The sequence below is a fragment of the Papaver somniferum genome, chromosome 8 (assembly GCF_003573695.1).
Source record: "Papaver somniferum cultivar HN1 chromosome 8, ASM357369v1, whole genome shotgun sequence".
Classification (NCBI taxonomy): domain Eukaryota; kingdom Viridiplantae; phylum Streptophyta; class Magnoliopsida; order Ranunculales; family Papaveraceae; genus Papaver; species Papaver somniferum.
The window spans coordinates 131,999,773-132,019,146 of record NC_039365.1 but is presented as its reverse complement, the minus strand read 5'-3'; the positions used below and the strand labels follow the sequence as shown (position 1 = coordinate 132,019,146).

Sequence of the window (19,374 nt, the reverse complement as noted above, 5' to 3'; positions counted from 1 at the left end):
TGTTTGTCAAGTTTAGTTGCCAAAACTGTAAGTCTTGATTTCTAGTCTACTAGCTAAGTCTCAGACTAGGATAGAAAGTGTACGTAGTTGAGCTCTAGACTCCATGACGTTCATCACGCAAAGACGAAAAACTACTGAAGGAACTGGTGGGTCGACTAAAAGGTATGCGGAGACTTAAACTTATCTATCACTCAAAAGTCTATCTACTCTATCTCCTATCTTCACTACAAAATAAATGATTTTTAGTCACGACCCAATTTTTACGGATTTGAATATCTGTGGCTATTTGTTACATTTTGCCACGCTAAACAGGTAACCGTCGCAAATAGGTCCCTCATTTGCCACGGCATGATATGAGCTTGCCAGGCGTCTAGCTTTACACATTATAAGCCTGCTGAATGTCTTCTGCTCACGACAGAGTGGGCCGTGGGTATAGCGGGCCTCTTGCTTCGGGACCACAAATAGTGCCGTAGCTATTGTTTACCGTGAAATTCTACTAAAACACCAAGTCGTGGATGGTAAACCTAGCTGAAGACCGTGATCCCCACCTGACGAGATAACTCCCCAGTTCCTCCCACCTCCCTCAACTCTCCCCTTTCTTCGATTATGGATGCTATAAAAACTATTGGTACTTTGAAACCGTATACACAGAGAAGATCATACTTTGGGTAAGTTGGGATTTATAAAATTTGATGAAATATTTTGATTTTCTGAAACTAGGGTTTTTTAATTTATGTATGAATCAACCTAATTGCATATCGTTTTCAATTCTTTTACACTACTTTAGCATTTATCTTCTTTAATTTGAACTGTTTTATGATATTGGATCAGATTTGCAAAAGGAAATCCATCAATTTCATTATTCTCTGCAGGACATCATCGATTTTATCTGCACAAGCTGGTAAGAAATCTGATTGCTTGTTCCTTGGTTTCCTACTGCGATTGTCATCCATTTTTAGTTTATTTTAGATAAAAGTTCGATTTTTGTTTTGAAATTCCAGCTAAAGTTCTTCCTTTATAACATCAAATATACTAGGTTTATACTTGGTTTTTGTTTAGCACTCTATTTCTAATTCAAGTGTAATTGCAAAACCCAGTATGCATGTATTTCTAGGTTAGTCAGATGCTATTTTTGGTTATTCCCAGAGAATGTTGTTTTCCAGTAGGAGATGTGCATCTGGATGTGTATTAAGTCTCCATTCTTATGAACCCCGTTTTTGAGGGTAGATTGTTGGATTAAATATCAGTAGTTTATGAAGATTGCTTTTATGTTTGGTATTCTCACTCTAGAAAGAAAGGAAAAACCATGGACAAGTGCACTATTTGCGGGGATTTAAGGTGGAAGATAGTCAGACCTAATACTCCTTCTAAGATATTGCGCCACTTCCCGTTAAAGCCTAGGCTTCAGCATTTGTTTATGTCTTCCAAAAATGCCGAGGACATGAGATGGCATAAAGAACGGCGAACCGATACTCATGATCCAAGTAGTCCAGTGAACCATGTTGATGTGTACTTGAGACCTCTGATTGGAGAACTTAAAGAGCTATGTGAAGGAGGAGTTGATACTTACAGAGAATCTTTTAGATCCAAATTTAGATTTTTGTCTTAAAATTCCAGTTAATGTCATTGTTGCATTCTATGAATCACAGAATAATTTTCATCTTGAATGATTTTTGTTTTAAAATCCCAGTTAATGTCATTTTTTCCTTGTTCAAGTGATAAGACATTGTTGCATTCTATGAATCACAGAATAATTTTCATCTTGAATGCATATTTGGTGAAAAAATGTCAGATTTGGTCACTAAGTATATCTACTGTTGCTTGGTTCTTATAGTACAAAGTTAGTTTTCTTCACTTCTATTTCTTCTTGGTCGTTAAGTTTTGATATACGGGTGTAAGTTTCAGCATCCTAAGATGTGATCACCTGGTATAGGAATTTCACACTTGATATATTTAATTTAAGCATGTTCATGAGAATATGTATGCCTTGAAATGACATTAAAATGAAATGCCACTCTACGTAGGTGAGAAGATTGCATATAACAGTGGTATTATGCACAATGTTAGACCTGAATTTATAGGTCTGTAACTCTGACATGTTGTGTTGTTGACCACAAGTTTCTCAAGCTAATGTGAAATTAAACTTCTGTGTTATTGACTTGTTGCCGTGTTGATGTGATAAGTCATTGTGTTGTCTTGTTGATGTGATAAGTCATTTTTATTGACCTGTTGCCTTGTTGGTTGTTCACCATATTTGCCTTGTTAGTCCAAATACAAGAATCGCTTAGAAATTTTCTCAAATTTGACCCATTCTGCTCATCTTCCCTAGCAGGAAAAGAAATTTTATGTTTTCTGTCTCTACTGGTGGTAAATCTGTCTCTCTGCAAGTGAAGTTTGGCCAAGTAGAAGAGGGTACTCAGTAATTATTAGGGCGCTCAAGTTGATTCATAATTGGTAAGTTCTCTTTCACGATCTCATTAATATTAATTTTTATTTGTGCATTTGTTCTAAAAGTTACTCCGTATAAGGTTTTGAGTTTCAGCTGCAAATTTCAGGTCTTCTTGGATTTCACTCATTCTTCAAAGTGGTTGTGGTTGTTGCTGCTACTTTGCTGTTGCACATTCAAGGTAAATGTTACATGACAATGTAGTCTGTTTTGCGCTTGTAGTTTTTTGTATGAGCTCGAAAACTAGTGCAGGACGGCTTCAATGGTAGTTTAGAACTTTTGGACAAGTTAAATTTTGGTTTTGCACAATTCATCAGTATTTTATGGTAGAATGGAGGGTAAAACAATTATTGAATTTGGGTTATACAAATCCAAATTCTTTACTCATTCATGGAATCATATTAGAGGTTTAGGTTTTAGGTTCCCTTCCTGTTCGGTTACATTTGTTATCGGCGCCGAATTCATTAGTTCGTATCATATGTAACTGAGTAAGAATATGACAGTGTCCTATTTCTTATACTTCTTTACGAATCCAAATACGACCACTTAATTGCACAGTGTATTTAATGTTTTTTTTTGTTCTTTTTATTAGTATCTTTTATATATTTTCCAATAGTTTATTTGGTCAGAAGTTGGAGAGTGAGAATAATAGTGCTGTATGGCATGCCGTTTTAGAATTTTGAATCAATCCTTGGCTCATAATTGCGTTTTACTGTGCCTTGTTTAATACATGTGGTTTTGATGCTCAGTATTATAAACTTGCAAAACACAGAAATAATAAGGTTCTCCTAGTTTTAAGGGGAGAGCATGTTTGTCTGAATACTAATATCCCTTAGAAAATTTTCAAATTTGACCCATTCTGCATATTTCAGGTCTTCTTGGAGTTCACTCATTCTTCTAAGTGGTTGTTGCTGCTGCTGCTATTACTTTACTGATGTACGTTCAAGGTAAACGTTACATGAAAGTGGAATCTGTTCTGCGATTGTAGTTTTTTGTACGAGCTGGAAAACTAGTGCAGGACAGCTTCATTGGTAGTTTGATAGTTTTGGACAAGTTGAATTTTGGTTTTGCAGAATTTGTCACTATTTTCTAATAGAATGAAGGTTTTAGGGTAATTTAATTAACTACTTTACATGTGATGTGGTTTTGATGCTCTACTGTAATATATGTGATGTGGTCTTGATGCTCTATTATAAACTTGCAATACACAGAACTGATAAGGTTTTCAGAGTTTTATTTGTCATATAGATTAGTAGCTTGAATTCATGACTAATACTTCAATTTACTTAGAGATGGAAGGTTCACCATTTAGTTTCATCATCAGTAACTACTAAGGCTGTTACGAATCAACTCTTTTTCGATTGTGTAAGCTTATATGCTGAAAAAGCATCAAATTTCTGTATGTTATTGGTGGCTAGCTAATATGTTATAATCTTGTACCCGTAGGACCAGAGCTAGAAAATATATGCTGGATAAACTTATTACTTAGTGTCCATATCATATGTTTGGGTAACGTGAGAATCTTAATGTTTGAGCTTGATTATTTTGATCAGTAGGATAGGACCAGGTCAGTGGTTAATAGTTAGAAGTTAGGATGAAGCCAGGTTTTGAAATTATTTGAGTTTCTTATGGACTGAGTAGACATATATTATCAATGCAGACTCACCTTGGCTACATTGCTCGCTGACTTCTTTATATCTTTTCCTTCTTGGGTTTCTTATGAACTGAGTAGACATATATTATCAATGCAGATTCACCTTGTCTACATTGCTCGCTAACTTCTTTATATCTTTTCCTTCTCGTCAAATTAGATCTTTATAAATTTCTACAAAAAAATCTAGTGATTGCTGCTAATTCAATTTTCTCAATGATGCAGGGATAGTTTTGGTTTCTCGGTTCTGAATTTTGACACTCTTCTCAAGGAAAATTGTTGTACCTGGTTTTGATTTCTTAGTATTAGATGTTATTGTTACTCTTTGTGTTTTTAGGTTGTCATCACAATAGTTGAGCATGTCTTTGTAGTCGTTTCATGATTAAGAGAACATGGATAAGAGCTGGGTTGATAAGGACCCTGCTTCTCTAGAGTATGAGGAAGGGTTGAATGCATTCCTAGATTACGCCTACATCCATGGAAAGCTTAATAGGGAAGGAAACTTGAAGTGTCCTTGTACTGATTGTAAAAATTTTGTGTGTCAAGAGCGAAGTAGAATTGTTGATGATTTAGTCTGTTATGGCATGTTGCCAAGTTATACGAATTGGATTCATCATGGAGAAAGAAGTGTATCTACACCAGCACCAGAAATCAGGAATGAAGATGTTGAGGTTGATACTGATGTTGATGCTGATGGTATCCGTATTAGGGACGATCTTAGTGGTTTGTTGGGAGATGCTTTTCCTAATGAAGTTGATAACATGGAGAATATGCAGGATGGAACAGAGGATGTTAATCTTAATTTTAAGAAGTTGTTGGAACAGTCGAAAAAGGAGTTTTACCCTGGTTGTGATAAAATGACAGTGTTGTCGTTTGTTATTAGATTATGGCACATTAAATGCATTAATCAGTTGAGCAACAAGGCATTTACTATGATGCTTCAGCTAGCACGAGATTCGTTTCCAGATGGGTGTTCGCTCCCAAAGAATTTCACTCAGTGTAAGAAAATAATTACAGATTTGGGTATGGGTTATAATAAAATTGATGCTTGTCGGAATGATTGCATGTTATTCTGGAAGGATGACTCAAAATTGGACGAGTGCAATATTTGCGGGGCTTCAAGGTGGAAGATAGTCAGACCTGGGAAGAAGAAGAATACTCCTTGGAAGATACTCCGCCACTTCCCGTTAAAGCCTAGACTTCAACGTTTATTTATGTCTTCCAAAACTGCCAAGGACATGAGATGGCATAAAGAAGAGATCACAAATGATAGGGTCATGAGGCATCCAGCGGATTCTATAGCTGGAAGCATTTTGATGAAACTAACCCGGATTTTGCTTCAGATTTGAGAAATGTAAGGCTAGGTTTAGCAAGTGATGGCTTCAATCCATTTGGCAGTATGACTCTCTCGCACAGTACGTGACCGGTGGTACTTGTTTCATACAATTTGCCTCCATGGTTATGCATGAAGCAACCTCACTTCATCCTATCTCTAGTGATACCAGGCCCAAGTAGACCAGGGAACGACATTGATGTATATCTGAGACCTTTGATTGAAGAACTAAAAGAGTTGTGGGCAGAAGGAGCTGATACTTATGATTCATTTAAAAAGGAGACATTTAAACTGCGTGCAGCTGTTTTATGGACTAATAGTGATTTTCCGGGTCTTGCTATGCTGTCAGGATGGAGCACCAAAGGTAAACTGGCGTGTCCAACATGTCAAAAAGGTACATCCCACAGACGTTTGAAGCACGGCGGGAAAGAATGTTATATGGGGCATCGCCGGTGGTTACCACCGGATCACAAGTTTCGAGATCTTAAGAAAGAATTTGATGGGACCGTTGAACATGACGCAGCTCCAGTTCCTCTACAAGGTAGAGAAATAGTACGTCTGTTGAAAGATATTCCTCATAAATTTGGTAAGAAGCCTGAAGAGCCCGAACAGCCTGAAGAAAATGATGCCTCTGCAAAGAAGAAGAAGAAAGGTCAAAAAGGAAAGACTCCACGTGTGAAAAAGAAGAGGCCGCGAGAGGAAGAGGAGAGTGTTCCCTTCCCTGATAACTGGAAGAAATTAAGTATCATGTTTGAGCTTCCATATTGAAGATAATCTACTGAAGCACAATTGTGATGTCATGCACATTGAGAAAAATGTCTGCGAAAATATACTTGGTACTCTTCTGGAGCTCGACAAAAAGTGCAAGGATGGTTTGAAGGCAAGGCAAGACTTGAAAGAAATGCGAATTAGACCACGGCTGCATCCGGAATTCGATGCCGTCAAGAACAAATACTATCTACCTGCTGCCTGCTACTATTTGGATAAAGATCGAAAAGAACTGTTTTGTACCGTGCTTAATAGTTTGAAGATTCCTGATGGGTATTCCTCCAACATTGGAAGGCACGTGAAAGTCAAAGAACGTAAGTTGGTTGGTATGAAGAGCCATGACTTGCATGTAATTATGCAACAGTTCTTACCTTTGGCTATTCGGAAGACGTTGCCAACAAAGGTCAGTTCAGTTTTAATTGAGTTAAGTTTGTTTTTTCGGGAGTTATGCTCCAAAACTCTTTTGCCTGAAGATTTGAGGCTCCTCGAGAAAAGTATTGCAGTTACTCTTTGTAACCTGGAGAGAATCTTTCCACCAGCGTTTTTTGATTTTATGGTACATCTACTAATTCATTTGGCGTCAGAAGCACTTCTTGGTGGACCTGTCCAGTACAGATGGATGTATCCGGTTGAAAGGTATGTGATTTTTATATTACAACTGTTTGTTTATTGAATGTTACTATAATTTGTTATGGAACTTTATACAATTTTTTCTTGGTGTTGGACTCAGATTTTGCTAATCCTTAATTCAAAAACTGATTTAATGGTACAGGTACCTGAAAACACTGAAATCATATGTAAGAAACATGGCTCAACCGGAGGGGTCCATAGCTGAAGGATATATTGCTGATGAATGTGTTACATTTATGGCTAGATACTTGGATCAGGTTGAGACAAGACTGGATAGACCTTCCAGGTACACAGAGAATAGTCATATTGGTGGTTTAGAAAGCTTCATGCTTGATACTGCGGAGAAGAAACTGGCTCATGCTTACATCTTATTCAATCACGACGGTGTACAAACATATCTAGAGTACGTTATTGAACTTATTTTTGCTCATTTGGGTTTTAGTGTTTGCAGTATAATGAGTTGTTTTATAGTTATACATGTACATGATGAATGGTGAACTGTTTTTTGCAGGAAGAAATTACTTCGCTGAAAGAAGCCAATCGTCCCATTTCTGAAGAAGTATATTCACTTTCTCGAGGTCCCTTTCATAGAGCAAGCAGATTTACTGGATATTCAATCAATGGATACATATTCAGAACGTTAGCTAAAGAACGTGATTTAAAGACGCAATCTAGTGGTGTGAAGCTTCGTGCCGTGAAAGAGAGTGCTGGGGAGTCAATGTATTATGGACAGGTGACGGATATCATTGAGTTGTCTTACCCGATAGGAAAGAAGTTTGTATTGTTCAAATGTAATTGGGTAGATGTAGAGAAGGGAAAAGGTATGAAAGAAGACAAATTGAAGTTTACTCTTGTTAATTTCACACATTTGTTGTCAACTCAGAAACAAGAAGCGTACGTATTGGCATCGCAAGTCAATCAAGTGTTTTATGTAGAAGATCCAACTGACCCGGGATGGCATGTTGTGGTTACCAATAAACCCAGAGATACTTTTGATTTGGGTGGTGAGGATGATGGATTAGTAGAAAGTACAGCAATTGGTCTACATGATGATAATAAGATAAATTTGGTGAGAGACAATGTTGAAGAACTACGGTTGACCCTCCAAACACTGATTCTAGTGGTTCTAATAAAACTTCTAGCAGAAATACTGTAAATTAGAGCTTGGACATGGGTGCAGATGAAGACGTAGATATGGATGAAAGTGAGGATGAAGATGCGGATTTGGATGGAAGTGAGGATGAAGATATGGATGGAAATGGGGATGAAGAGGAGGATGAGGATGAGGATGAGGATGACGATAGGGACGACGATGAGGATGAGGACGACGATGAAAGAAATGATTCTGATTCATAACCTCAAACTATTTTTGTGTCTCTTGGTTTTTGCAGTTCTGTTTCTGATTTTCTGTATTATGTAGTTCTTTTTAAAATCGAATACAACTTTTCATTAATTTCTTATTATGTGTTTTTTATCCACACATTGTGTGATATTTTTTTGTTTTGTTATGATGTGCTTACTTGTTGTTTGTGGTTCTTGCAGGAAATATGGATGAAAACCCACAACCTCCGGCAGCAAAGAAAGTAAGAGGAGGGGCTAAGTTGAACTTCCTTAATAAGCTGAAAAAGGGTGAGAAAGTATCACTGGAATTTTGTCGGGGTGCACCAGTTGGACCGAAGGCAAATAAGATTTCGGCTTATTGTGGAAAGCTGGCACTAAATGGAGAAAACTTTCCTTTTGACATTCCAGACTGGTCTGATATGCCCCATAAGGAAGAAAAGCTTGAAGAATCCATTGAAGAGCTGAAGGTTAAGAAATTTACTTTAACCTATTAAATTATTTAATTGATTGAAGATTGCTAAATTTTAACTGATGAATATTGTAGAATATTTTTCATTGTTCTGATGAGATCAACTTTTGGGTAGAGGAGAAAATCCATGAAAAATGGAAGGCAAACAAACGCAACATGAGGTTAGAACATTTCGATGAGAAGAAGACTGATGCACAGAACCGAGCTAGTTGTCCGAATGAAGTTATTGACACTCGGTGGGCAAATATGTTGACATATTGGCGTTCACCTGGATTCAAGGTGAGAATATTTACAAATTTATAGTTTATGAGTTTATATGTCAAACTGTGACTTCTAACTTCTGAAGGTTGAATAACATAGAAAAAGAGTGAGAATGGCAAAGCAAGTAGAAAGTGTTTGGTTGTGCCTCATCATGGTGGTACTAAGTCATTCGTGAACCACGCGATAGAGGTAACGACTAATATGAATCGTTATTGATAGTTAATGTTTATGTAGATCTTGACATACTATCTATGAACAGATAGAAGAGACAACACAAAAGAAAGCAAGTCGAGCGGCTGTGTATCAGAAAACCTATAGAGCCAAAGAAGGGAGAACTCCCAACCCTATAGCTGAAGCAAATCGCGCATGGCTTTTTAATACGTTAATTTCTATGCTATTAGAATTTGTAAAATTGTTGCAACTTGTTCTCACTTTAACTTTGAGTATTATGATTGCAGGCTCAAATGGAAGCCTTGGAGAGGGGAGATTTAGAAGAGAATGATTCTGATAATGACGTTTCAATCTTGGAACTCACTTCTTATGACCAGCTGAAAGGAGACAAGTATTCTAAAATCATGGGAGCTGAGAAACCAGGTCGGATTCGTGGTGTTGGTTCAGCAATTAAAGTAACCAAGCTTACGGGAGAATCTTCTTCAAATGTTGTCCAAAACAACAAGGAAAATGCTGCGTTAAGAGATGAAATTAAGAAACTGAAGGAGGATCAGGTTCAAATGCAGAACGACATGGCAGAAGAACGTCTTGAGATGAAGAAAACTATGGATGAGATGAAAAAGGCTGACGAGGAATCGCAAAAAAAAATAGATGCCCTTTTGCTACTGTTTGCTGGTCTGGTATGTATTAGCATATCCATAAATAATTTTGGCAGTGTATTATGTAGATTCTTGAGCTTTCTCGGGCATGTATGAGCATATCCTCAAATATTTTTGGCAGTGTATTATCTAGAACCACAAGATTTCTTGCTTGTATTTTGTTTTGTAGAGGGACCTCCCACATCCAGAACCATAGAGTTATGATCTTATTACTCGAATCTGAGGTAATGTTTTCTGCTATATTAATCTATTCATATGATTACAGTTCCTTATAAACCCCTAAACATGTTCCCCTTGCTGCAACATATTAGAAAGACGATGGCATAATTGTTAAGTTGGACTCTGGATTATATAGTGATATTTGAAGACACATAATTGTTAAGTTTGACTCTGGATCATGGACTATAGTGATATTTGCAGACACATTCTTTATTTTAGATGTAACGACACACATTAGCATTATCGTTATCCAATAGCTTGCCAACCAACTTAGTATTTGCGTACACCAGTGGATGATATATATTCATATTGAATTATTAGGAATTTGGATATGGGTGTACTGGTTTCGGACTACTCTGAATTTCTTCTTCTTTATTCTGTCATGGATTGATTTATGGGTAACTAAGTGTATCGTCTTAAATGTTTGATGTAGGGGTGTACATCGGGCCGGGCAGGCCAGCCCAAGCCTGATTGTTGCACAGGCCGGACCAGACGGGCTTGTAATCCTTACTAACCATCAAGTTTAACAGGCCAGGCCGGGATGGGTAGTAGGAAAAATTTAGTGCGCATGGCCCGTCCGTACCCATGAAACAATACTGGTCGGGTCGGGCAGGCCTCGGGCACAAGAGATTATCCAAAAATTAAAAAAGAAAATAGTATAGGTTTTTTTAGCTTGATGAATGATGACACATCTCTAATACGCTCAAATCGTAGTTCGAGCAATTCATATTCATTACCGTGAAATGTAAGTCAAATTTTCTTTCAACCTCAATAATTTGTCCAAACTTGAAATTTAATTCCTAGTGAAATCCATCACACTGCTAGAAAACTTTACTTCATGTTATCGGACAGTCAGGCCGGTAAATAAATAGGCTATCTGGCAGGCAAACGTGTCGGGCTCCAATTTTTGAACAAATATCCGGGTCCGCCCACTTATAATTATCGGGTAGGCCGGATAAGCCCATGACAGGCTGTCGGGCGCCGATGGGCTCCTTCGGACCCGAACGGTATACAACAGGCCGCAGGCTTCCAGGCACTTTGTACACCCCTAGTTTGATGGATATTTGTACTTGTTTGGATCCTTATGTGTACGTGAGAGATTATAGTTGGATGAATGGTTGTTCCTATGATTCTTCTGCATCTTCTTAAATTAAGCAACCAAGCCTCTGTAAATGTTGTATACATGGATATTTTCTTCTATCATTTGTCATTGATATCAGATTTGATGTCTACATTTTGCAGGTTAATTTGTATTGAAAGATATTATGTTCAAGATGCTGGAAGATATATAATTAACTTTGGAAGTAAGAAATCCATCTGTGACAAAGAACCCTGAATCCTGAAACTTGTATTGGGCTCTATTTGCTTTCTTGTATCAGACTAAAAGACTAAAAATCGTTTAGTATTAAATTTTTATTTGCTTTGGAATGTAATCAATCAGACAACCATGTAGTACTTGTGTTTTTTAATGAGTAGATTGTCTTTCTTAAATTGTTGTAAAGTAAATAATCTTCTTATTTTAGTGGATATCAGTAAAAACTGGCGATATCCAGTTTTTAAATAGCTACAGTGAAATCCAGCTACATAAAATGATCCTGGAGCACCCACGCATGAAAAACGTGGGTAACACCATGGCTAATAATCCCACACATGTGCCATCCAACTAGTTATTAGCCATGACAGTACCCTACGGTAAATGATCATACATTATTAGCCATGCAAAGAAAACCGTGGCAACTGCCGTGGCAAATAGTTTTAGCCACGTGACTATTTGTCACGAGGAGGCTGTCGTGGCAAGTTACCTTTTGTCACGGATTTTTGGTCAACTTCCACGGTTTTTTGGCGTGGCAAGTTACCTTTTGTCACATTTGCTATTTCGAGCCGAGTTTATCTCGCTTATCTATTTCTCGAAATATGTGTTGGTAAGCTTTCGCTTTGGCGAAGTTCATCTTTACAAGTGATGAAAGTCATGTTGATTATTTCAATATCTAGAAAATCGCTTTGATGAAAAATAGTGTGTGAATAACCTCTATTTAACATCCTCTAAGAATGTTTCAATGATTGAAATGAGAGTTTAGAATATATAACCTTGAATGGATATAAACATTGCATGTGAACTCATAGTTGTGTAAGTCCAAAATCCTTGAACTAAAGTATGCGTACTTTATTGGTTTAGGATGTCCGGAAGCTAAGTCCACGTACCTGTACGCGTAGAGCCGGAAGTTCACATCCCGTGAATTTCTGCTGGAGTTTGTGAACTAAAAACAAACTCAATCCGGGTACTTAAGTATGTGTACCGGTATGCATACTTGAGTGGCTATAATGTTCATGAACCGATTCGAGTGAATCAAAATCGTTTTTGCTTCGATTGTGTCTTTGTTAGAGCACTGCTCGGTCGAACTCGCATGCGTTGCTATATCAAGCATGTTTGTCAATGTTAGTGATCAAAACTAGAAATCTTGGTTTCTAGTCTATTTTAGCTAAGTCTCGGACTAGGATAGTAAGTGTAATTGAGCTCAAGGACTTCATGGCGATTCATCATACAAGTGGAAAAACTACTCAAGGAACCAGTGGAACTTCTCGACAAAAAGGTATGTGAAGATTTAAACTTATCTGTCACTCAAAAGTCTATCTATTCTATCTCCTACTTTATGAGACAAAAGTCGTATGCTATATATATAGACTTAGATTATACACATTTGGTATTTCGATCCGAGTTTACCTCGCCTATCTATATCTCGAAATATGTGTTGGTAAGCGTTTCGCTTTGACCATGTTTTTCTTTACCTAGTGACGCAAGTCATGATATGTTTCAGTCATCTTGAAAATTGCTTTGACGAGAAATATGTAACAACTATATAACGTCCTCTAAGAATGTTTCAATGATTGGAATTAGAGTTTAGATTACATAAGCATGTTGTGGAAACACATATGTGCATAAGTCATATACTGGAAGAATGGCTAGTAGCCAAGTCCGCGAACTCAGTCCGCGAACTGCCAAAGTTCTCAAACCCGAGAATTTCTGCTGGAGTTAACAAACTGCTTGCGTGAGCCAAGTCCGCGAACCGGAGAAGTTCTCAAACCCGAGAATTTCTGCTGGAGTTTGTAAACTCTATCCAGTACCTTAAGTCCGCGAACCTAGTCTGCAAACTTGAGAAAGGTTATATATCTGAAGATGATTTCTGAACTTAAGCTTATAAAGTCTAAGGAATGCTTTTGCAAACCGTGGCTATAAAGTTCATGAACCGATTCATGTGAATTAAATCATCTTTTCTTCAATTGTGTCTTGTGTAGTACATGAGATTTCCTTGCAATTGAACAACTCTTTAACTAGTTCATATGAGTCATTTTAACTAGTTATGGTGAAGAAGAAAATGGTTGGTATGAAGTGCTCAAATGGCTAACCTTTTGGTTGACTATTGTTGAACCAACAATGCACACGTTTGGGTACGATTAACAAACCTAGAAGCGTGCACTTCATTTGTGTATAACAAGCTAAGATTTCGATCTAATAGTTGAGATATTTTTTAGCTTGAATCTAAATCAGGTTTTCATATAACGGTGGATAGTGTTTGCTTTGTGATCAAGGCGAAACCCTGATTTGAAAGACTATATAAGGGGACATCTAGAAACTCTACAAACTAATCCCCACACCTTACGTGTGATACTAGTTTGCGTGCTAGAGTTGGTTCTCCTTTAACCTTTGGTTTTCTTCTTGTAAAACCAGGTTAACGACTTAAAGACTTCATTGGGATTGTGAAGCCAGACCGATACTACTTTTATCGTAGTTGTGTGTTCTGATCTTGCATCTTCCATCATACGAGTACAATCAGATTGATTGGCTTGAGATTAACCTCTCCGATAGGAAAGATTTAAAAAGTAATCACAAACATCTTCGTCTCATCGTTTGTGATTCCACGACATCTTGTTTCGCTACCATACAATTAAGATTGTTGTGAGGTGATTGATTAATCTAGGCTGTTCTTCGGGAATATAAGACCGGATTATCAATTTGTTTCTATTCACCTTGATTTTATATCAAAAGACGAAACAAAAACTTTATGGTTTTTCTGTGGGAGACAGATTGATCCTTTGATAGGCTTGTCTGTGTGAAACATATTTGTTTATTGTCAAAGCCTGCGATTTTGGGTCGTAGAAACTCTTAGTTGTGGGTGAGATCATCTAATGGAATCAAGTGCGCAGTATCCTGCTGGGATCAGAGGCGTTGGGGTGCAACTGTACCTTGGATCAGTGGAAGACTGATTGGGGTTCAACTACAGTCCAGTCCGAAGTTAGCTTGGAGTAGGCTAGTGTCTGTAGCGGCTTAATACAATGTGTATTCAATCTGGACTAGGTCCCAGGGGTTTTCTGCATTTATGGTTTCCTCGTTAACAAAACTTCTGGTGTATGTGTTATTTCTTTTCCACATTATATTTGTTATATAATTGAAATAATACAAGTTGTATGTTTAGATCAATCAATTGGAGAGTCCGACCTAACGGTTGTTGATTGATATTGATTGATCCTTGGATATTGGTCTTTGGTACCGTCCAAGTTTATCTCTCTTTAATCGAGACTCGCAGTTTGCTTGAGTAAGATTAAATCGAGAGATTGGGATACAAACTCTTTGATATATCTTTTTATTGATTGAGTCTAACTGTCTAGATAATTCTCATAAAAAGTATATTGGAGGTTGTCCATACAGATTGCTAATCGAATTGTTGGGTGTGGTTGTTAGATCCCCGCTTTTTCAATTGGTATCAGAGCATGCAAACACGTTTAAGACCTTTCAAGTCTGTGTTTGTCGCGATCTGACTTTATGGACAGTTGTGCTATCTCAATAAATGCACCACCATATCTAGGGATTTCTGATTTATCTTCCATGACTGATTTATTAAAATATATAGAAGAAATTCTATCTAAACCTCCACCAGGTACAAAATCCCTTGAAATGTTTTCTGAAATTGAAAAGAAACTTGAAAGCCTGTCTTCTGATGTTGATACGTTTTTTCCAGAATGAGCAAGAATCTCTTGAGAGGATAAAACAAGCTATGAAAAATAATATTTATGTAGCGGTTGACATTGATTCAATTATCAATGAGAGCTGTGCTCCTCTTCTGGGATCTTCTAGCAATAACCTGCAAGTCCAGGTTCAAGAGGAGATTAAATCTCAGTCACATGAATACCTTGTTACGAATAAATTTTGTCATTATCCAATTCCTAATATGTATTTTCAAGATAGTTTCAGAGAAAACTACTGTCAAGAACAATTTCTGATAGGATGGAAAAAGAGAAATAAGATCTCCAAAAACCCTTAGTTCTGATAATGCTCTTTGATAGTTCTATGATAATTCTTTTATGGTATCGTCTCAGCTTTTCGAGATGTAAGAGATGTTGGAAAGAAGCTCTATCATGGTGTTATGATGTTCAAACTATGTTAGACTAATGGTCCTCCTTGTACCAAAAACGCCCTTGTTTGACACAAGCGGTTCGCACACGTTGGTTCAGCAACCGTCTCACAATCGAGTCCAGTGCGCGAACGTGGAAAGTGGTTAGCTCAACACCATAAATGGAAAAAAATATCTTCTTCGTTCTTTTCACCTTCTTCTTTCTCAGTACGAGTACTTGAGAGAAACACCAACAGTTCACTTACCTCTTCGTCCACCTTGTTTGATTTCTCAACCATCTTGCAAGGTGTTCACATCATTGGAATCATAAGAATACAGTGCACCTTGGGTCGAAAACGGTTCTTATTGTCGAATCCTTGTTTGTGTTTCACCATTAGCACGAGTTTGCAAACCAAGTAAGTTTTCGATTTCGTTTTTGTATTTTTGCAATCATGAATAGAAGAAGAAATAGGCATGTAGGGAGTTCAAGCCAACAAGCTAGAGATGAATCTTTCTTTGATCCTAGTATCGGTGCCGAGTTCATCAACCCTGCCACTCGTGAACTGTACCTAGTGCTCAAAAACAAAGCACCCATCTGTGAAAGGTACTATGATGCATCCAAACTAGATGTTCCGGGTTTGGTCGGTTTTTTCAATAAGAATAATTGGGGGATAACTCATAAACCTTTAGGGAGTGTTCTTATTGATATGGTCGCTCAATTTTATGCTAATATTCATGATGAAGACACTGCTCTTCGTTCTTTCAAAACCATGGTTGGAGGCACTATTTAACGGTGAATCGTTCTGTCATTTCAAACCTGCTTAGTGTGCCTCTAGGTGGTGATAGATATCCCCCTCATGAGTTTGGTAGAATTTCCTTAGGAGTGTTGTCAAACAGGTTGTTTGATAAATACCTCTCTCGGAATGATGGTAAGGTTTATGTAAAAGGAGCAGGATTGTTTCTTAAGGTTGCAGCTAAACTTATTGTGGCAAATATGATGCCCAGTACTTGCGACAACAACTCTTGGACCAGGGGACTTACTGAGTTCATCTACTACATTTTTGAAGAGAGAAACATTGACTTCTGTGGAATTATATTGATCAAATGATGAGTGTCAGACACAACACATGAAAGAAACCAGGTTTCCCTTGTCTCATTTCAAGAATTTGTGCTAACTCTAATATTCCTGTCTTTGGATCTGATCTTGGAGGACCAACTGTGATGACTATGTCAAGCATTGAGAAGTTGAGGACCTCCACAGTTAGGGTAGACTCAAGATCTCCTAGGACTCCAGCTGCTGAAGAACTGTCACGCCTTCGAGCAGAACTTGCTGAACAACGAGAAGAAAATGCGATTCTCAGAGAGCAAGTATATTTTGTAGGAAATGTTGTTCCAGAGTTGCTAGAGAAGTTTTATGAAATTGAAAGAGATCATTATAGATGGAGTGACTGATATCTCTTATCTATATCTCTCTTTAGTATTATCTGTTAAAACTTATCTTTGTTGGATTTAAAGTTTATGACTCTATGGTGTAATAACGTTTTATGACACAATGGTTTGGATGATTATGTTTTTAGCTCAAATGCTACCTGCGTTACAGCCACCACAAGAAGTGCAGATTATTTTGTCAAAAGTAAAGTCATTTGTGATCGGTATTCAAGAATGAATGGACTTTTCACAAATACAAAAGTTAAGCCTATATTGTCAATTCTTTGATGGAAGATAGGTTAAAATCTTTTGTGTTCAAGGATGATGTCTATTAAATATCGTTATGCAAATAGTGATGGAAGATATAATGAATCCTTGTGTATTCCACAATATTGATCTTCATTGATCCATATTTTATGTATTAATGTGAGGCTCCGTAATGTGTCTTATGTTGAGCACGATACAACTAAGTTGATTAATTTTTGATTCGCTTGGTTGGTTGTTACGTAAGGTATTTTATGTTGAGCATTTGTGAACTAAATTAATCATCTTGTTTGGTTATTTGGTTATTGCTCCGTAAGTTTTCTCATGTCGAGCAAAACAATTGACAATTAAATTGATTACTTTTATGATTAGTTTTATTGTGTATTCCAATTAGATTAATTATGGGTTCTCTTGTAATTAGTCTAGTTGAGTATTCATATATTCCATAAGTTTCCTTGTGTTAAGTATATGAACGGCTATCCTAATCATTTTCTAATGGTTATGTTAGTCATATGTTCCGTAAGTTTACTTATGTTGAGCATAATCAATTAAGTTGATCACCTTGTGTGTTTAATTTGATTGCGTATTCCGATTAAATTAATCATGGGTTTACTTGTGATTAATTTGATTGAGTTTTGGATATAAAAATAATTTTTATGGTTTTGGTGTCCAATAAAAATCCTTTGTTCTTTCGAAATTAAGGTCGCTCTTGTTGTTCCCTTGGGAATGCCATCAAATGGGGGAGAGTTCTTTTGAACTTGTGCTTAATGGTTATATCTTGAGGGGTGTGCGGCTGTGGAATTTTAGAGGGGTTATCTTGTATCTTTAAACTCCTTGATGAATGTTATTAGCTTCAGCTATATGATTGCATCTAAATAAGATGATGTGCATTATTTATTTTTTGTCATGAAATGTTTCTTACGGAAATTTCATTATGATCCCATTCTTGTACCTTTTCCAATTTTATTGACAAAAGGGGAGAGAATTAATATGTAGTCCACACTACAAATACATATGGTTTTCGGATCATTGTGTAAGGGGGAGTGGTTTCCATGTGAGATGGAGTATTGACTAAGGGGGAGTGATACATATCACCATAGTATTATTGTTAAAGTTGTGATACAATTGGACTTTGATACTGTGTAATAATACAATGACACTGTATAACAATGATCGAGACCAATGCTTTTTCATTTTTATAGCTACGGATCTTCAACAACGGTGATGCTAAACTTATAACCTTTGGTATCATTGAAGTACTTGGAATGACGAAGATTTCAAGGAATGTTGAAAATTAGACATGTGTAATAGGAGCTACTAAAAGTTCATTATCTTTGTTGTATTTCATATGTATTGGTAGTTTTGTCACTAAAATTGGAAAAAAAGGGAGATTGTTAGAGCACTGCTCGGTCGAACTCGTATGTGTTGCTATATCAAGCATGTTTGTCAATGTTAGTGATCAAAACTATAAGTTTTGATTTCTAGTCTATTATAGCTAAGTCTCGGACTAGGATAGTAAGTGTAGTTGAGCTCAAGGACTTCATGGCGATTCATCATACAAGTGGAATAACTACTCAAGGAACCGGTGGAACTTCTCGACAAAAAGGTATGTGAAGACTTGAACTTGTCTGTCACTCAAAAGTATATCTATTCTATCTCCTACTTCTTGAGACAAAAGTCGTATGCTACATATATAGACTTAGATTATACACATTTGGTATTTCGAGCCGAGTATACCTCGCCTATCTATATCTAGAAATATGTGTTGGTAAGCATTTCGCTTTGACCATGTTTTTTTTTACCTAGTGACGCAAGTCAGGATATGTTTCAATCATCTTGAAAATTGCTTTGACGAGAAATAGTGTAACAACTATATAACGTCCTCTAAGAATGTTTCAATGATTGGAATGAGAGTTTAAATTACATAACCAATAATGGACATAAATATGTTGTGGAAACACATATGTGCATTAGTTATATACTGGCAGAATGGCTAGTGGCCAAGTCCGCGAACTCAGTCCGCGAACTGCCGAAGTGCTCAAACCCGAGAATTTCTACTGGAGTTAACAAACTGCTTGCGTGAGCCAAGTCCGCGAACCCAATACGCGAACCGGAGAAGTTCTCAAACCCGAGAATTTCTGCTGGAGTTTGTAAACTCTATCCAGTACCTTAAGTCCGCGAACCTAGTCTGCGAACTTGAGAAAGGTTATATATCTGAAGATGATTTCTGAACTTAAACTTATAAAGACTAAGGAATTCTTTTGCAAACCGTGGCTATAAAGTTCATGAACCGATTCATGTGAATCAAATCATCTTTGCTTCAATTGTGTCTTGTGTAGTACATGAG

At 37.1% G+C, this 19,374-nt stretch overlaps 2 protein-coding genes across 6 annotated transcripts; both read left to right on the top strand.

Moving 5' to 3' along the window:
* The first annotated feature begins 529 nt into the window (after nucleotides 1-529).
* On the top strand, nucleotides 530-11,439 carry LOC113303082. 5 transcript variants are annotated; one of them, XM_026552075.1, is made up of 8 exons: nucleotides 530-668; nucleotides 832-901; nucleotides 2,333-2,454; nucleotides 2,556-2,627; nucleotides 3,319-3,393; nucleotides 4,323-6,834; nucleotides 6,971-7,231; nucleotides 7,340-8,318. In XM_026552075.1, exons 6-8 carry the CDS (start codon nucleotides 6,230-6,232, stop codon nucleotides 7,356-7,358), a joined length of 885 nt encoding a protein of 294 aa, XP_026407860.1. In that variant the 5' UTR covers nucleotides 530-668; nucleotides 832-901; nucleotides 2,333-2,454; nucleotides 2,556-2,627; nucleotides 3,319-3,393; nucleotides 4,323-6,229; the 3' UTR covers nucleotides 7,359-8,318. The 5 variants fall into 5 exon arrangements, 2 of the variants coding, with proteins under 2 accessions (XP_026407860.1, XP_026407859.1); XR_003337297.1 differs by lacking the exons at nucleotides 530-668; nucleotides 832-901; nucleotides 2,333-2,454; ... (1 more) ...; nucleotides 3,319-3,393; nucleotides 4,323-6,834 and adding exons at nucleotides 8,714-8,917; nucleotides 8,999-9,088; nucleotides 9,358-9,750; ... (1 more) ...; nucleotides 10,382-10,693; nucleotides 11,191-11,439 and having other exon boundaries at nucleotides 7,084-7,231; nucleotides 7,340-8,636; XR_003337296.1 differs by lacking the exons at nucleotides 530-668; nucleotides 832-901; nucleotides 2,333-2,454; ... (1 more) ...; nucleotides 3,319-3,393; nucleotides 4,323-6,834 and adding exons at nucleotides 8,371-8,636; nucleotides 8,714-8,917; nucleotides 8,999-9,088; ... (1 more) ...; nucleotides 10,382-10,693; nucleotides 11,191-11,439 and having other exon boundaries at nucleotides 7,086-7,231; nucleotides 7,340-7,561.
* On the top strand, nucleotides 4,490-5,446 carry LOC113306051. The gene has a single exon (XM_026555035.1). It carries the CDS (start codon nucleotides 4,490-4,492, stop codon nucleotides 5,444-5,446), a length of 957 nt encoding a protein of 318 aa, XP_026410820.1.
* Nucleotides 11,440-19,374: the final 7,935 nt, after the last annotated feature.

Coding starts and splice junctions, on each gene's coding strand:
- LOC113306051 (XM_026555035.1), top strand. CDS start 4,490: ATGGATAAGAGCTGGGTTGATAAGGACCCTGCTTCTCTAGAGTATGAG.
- LOC113303082 (XM_026552074.1), top strand. CDS start 8,376: ATGGATGAAAACCCACAACCTCCGGCAGCAAAGAAAGTAAGAGGAGGG. Junction 8,918..8,998: donor GGCGTTCACCTGGATTCAAG/GTGAGAATATTT, acceptor TGAATAACATAG/AAAAAGAGTGAGAATGGCAA. Junction 9,089..9,357: donor TCGTGAACCACGCGATAGAG/GTAACGACTAAT, acceptor TTATGATTGCAG/GCTCAAATGGAAGCCTTGGA.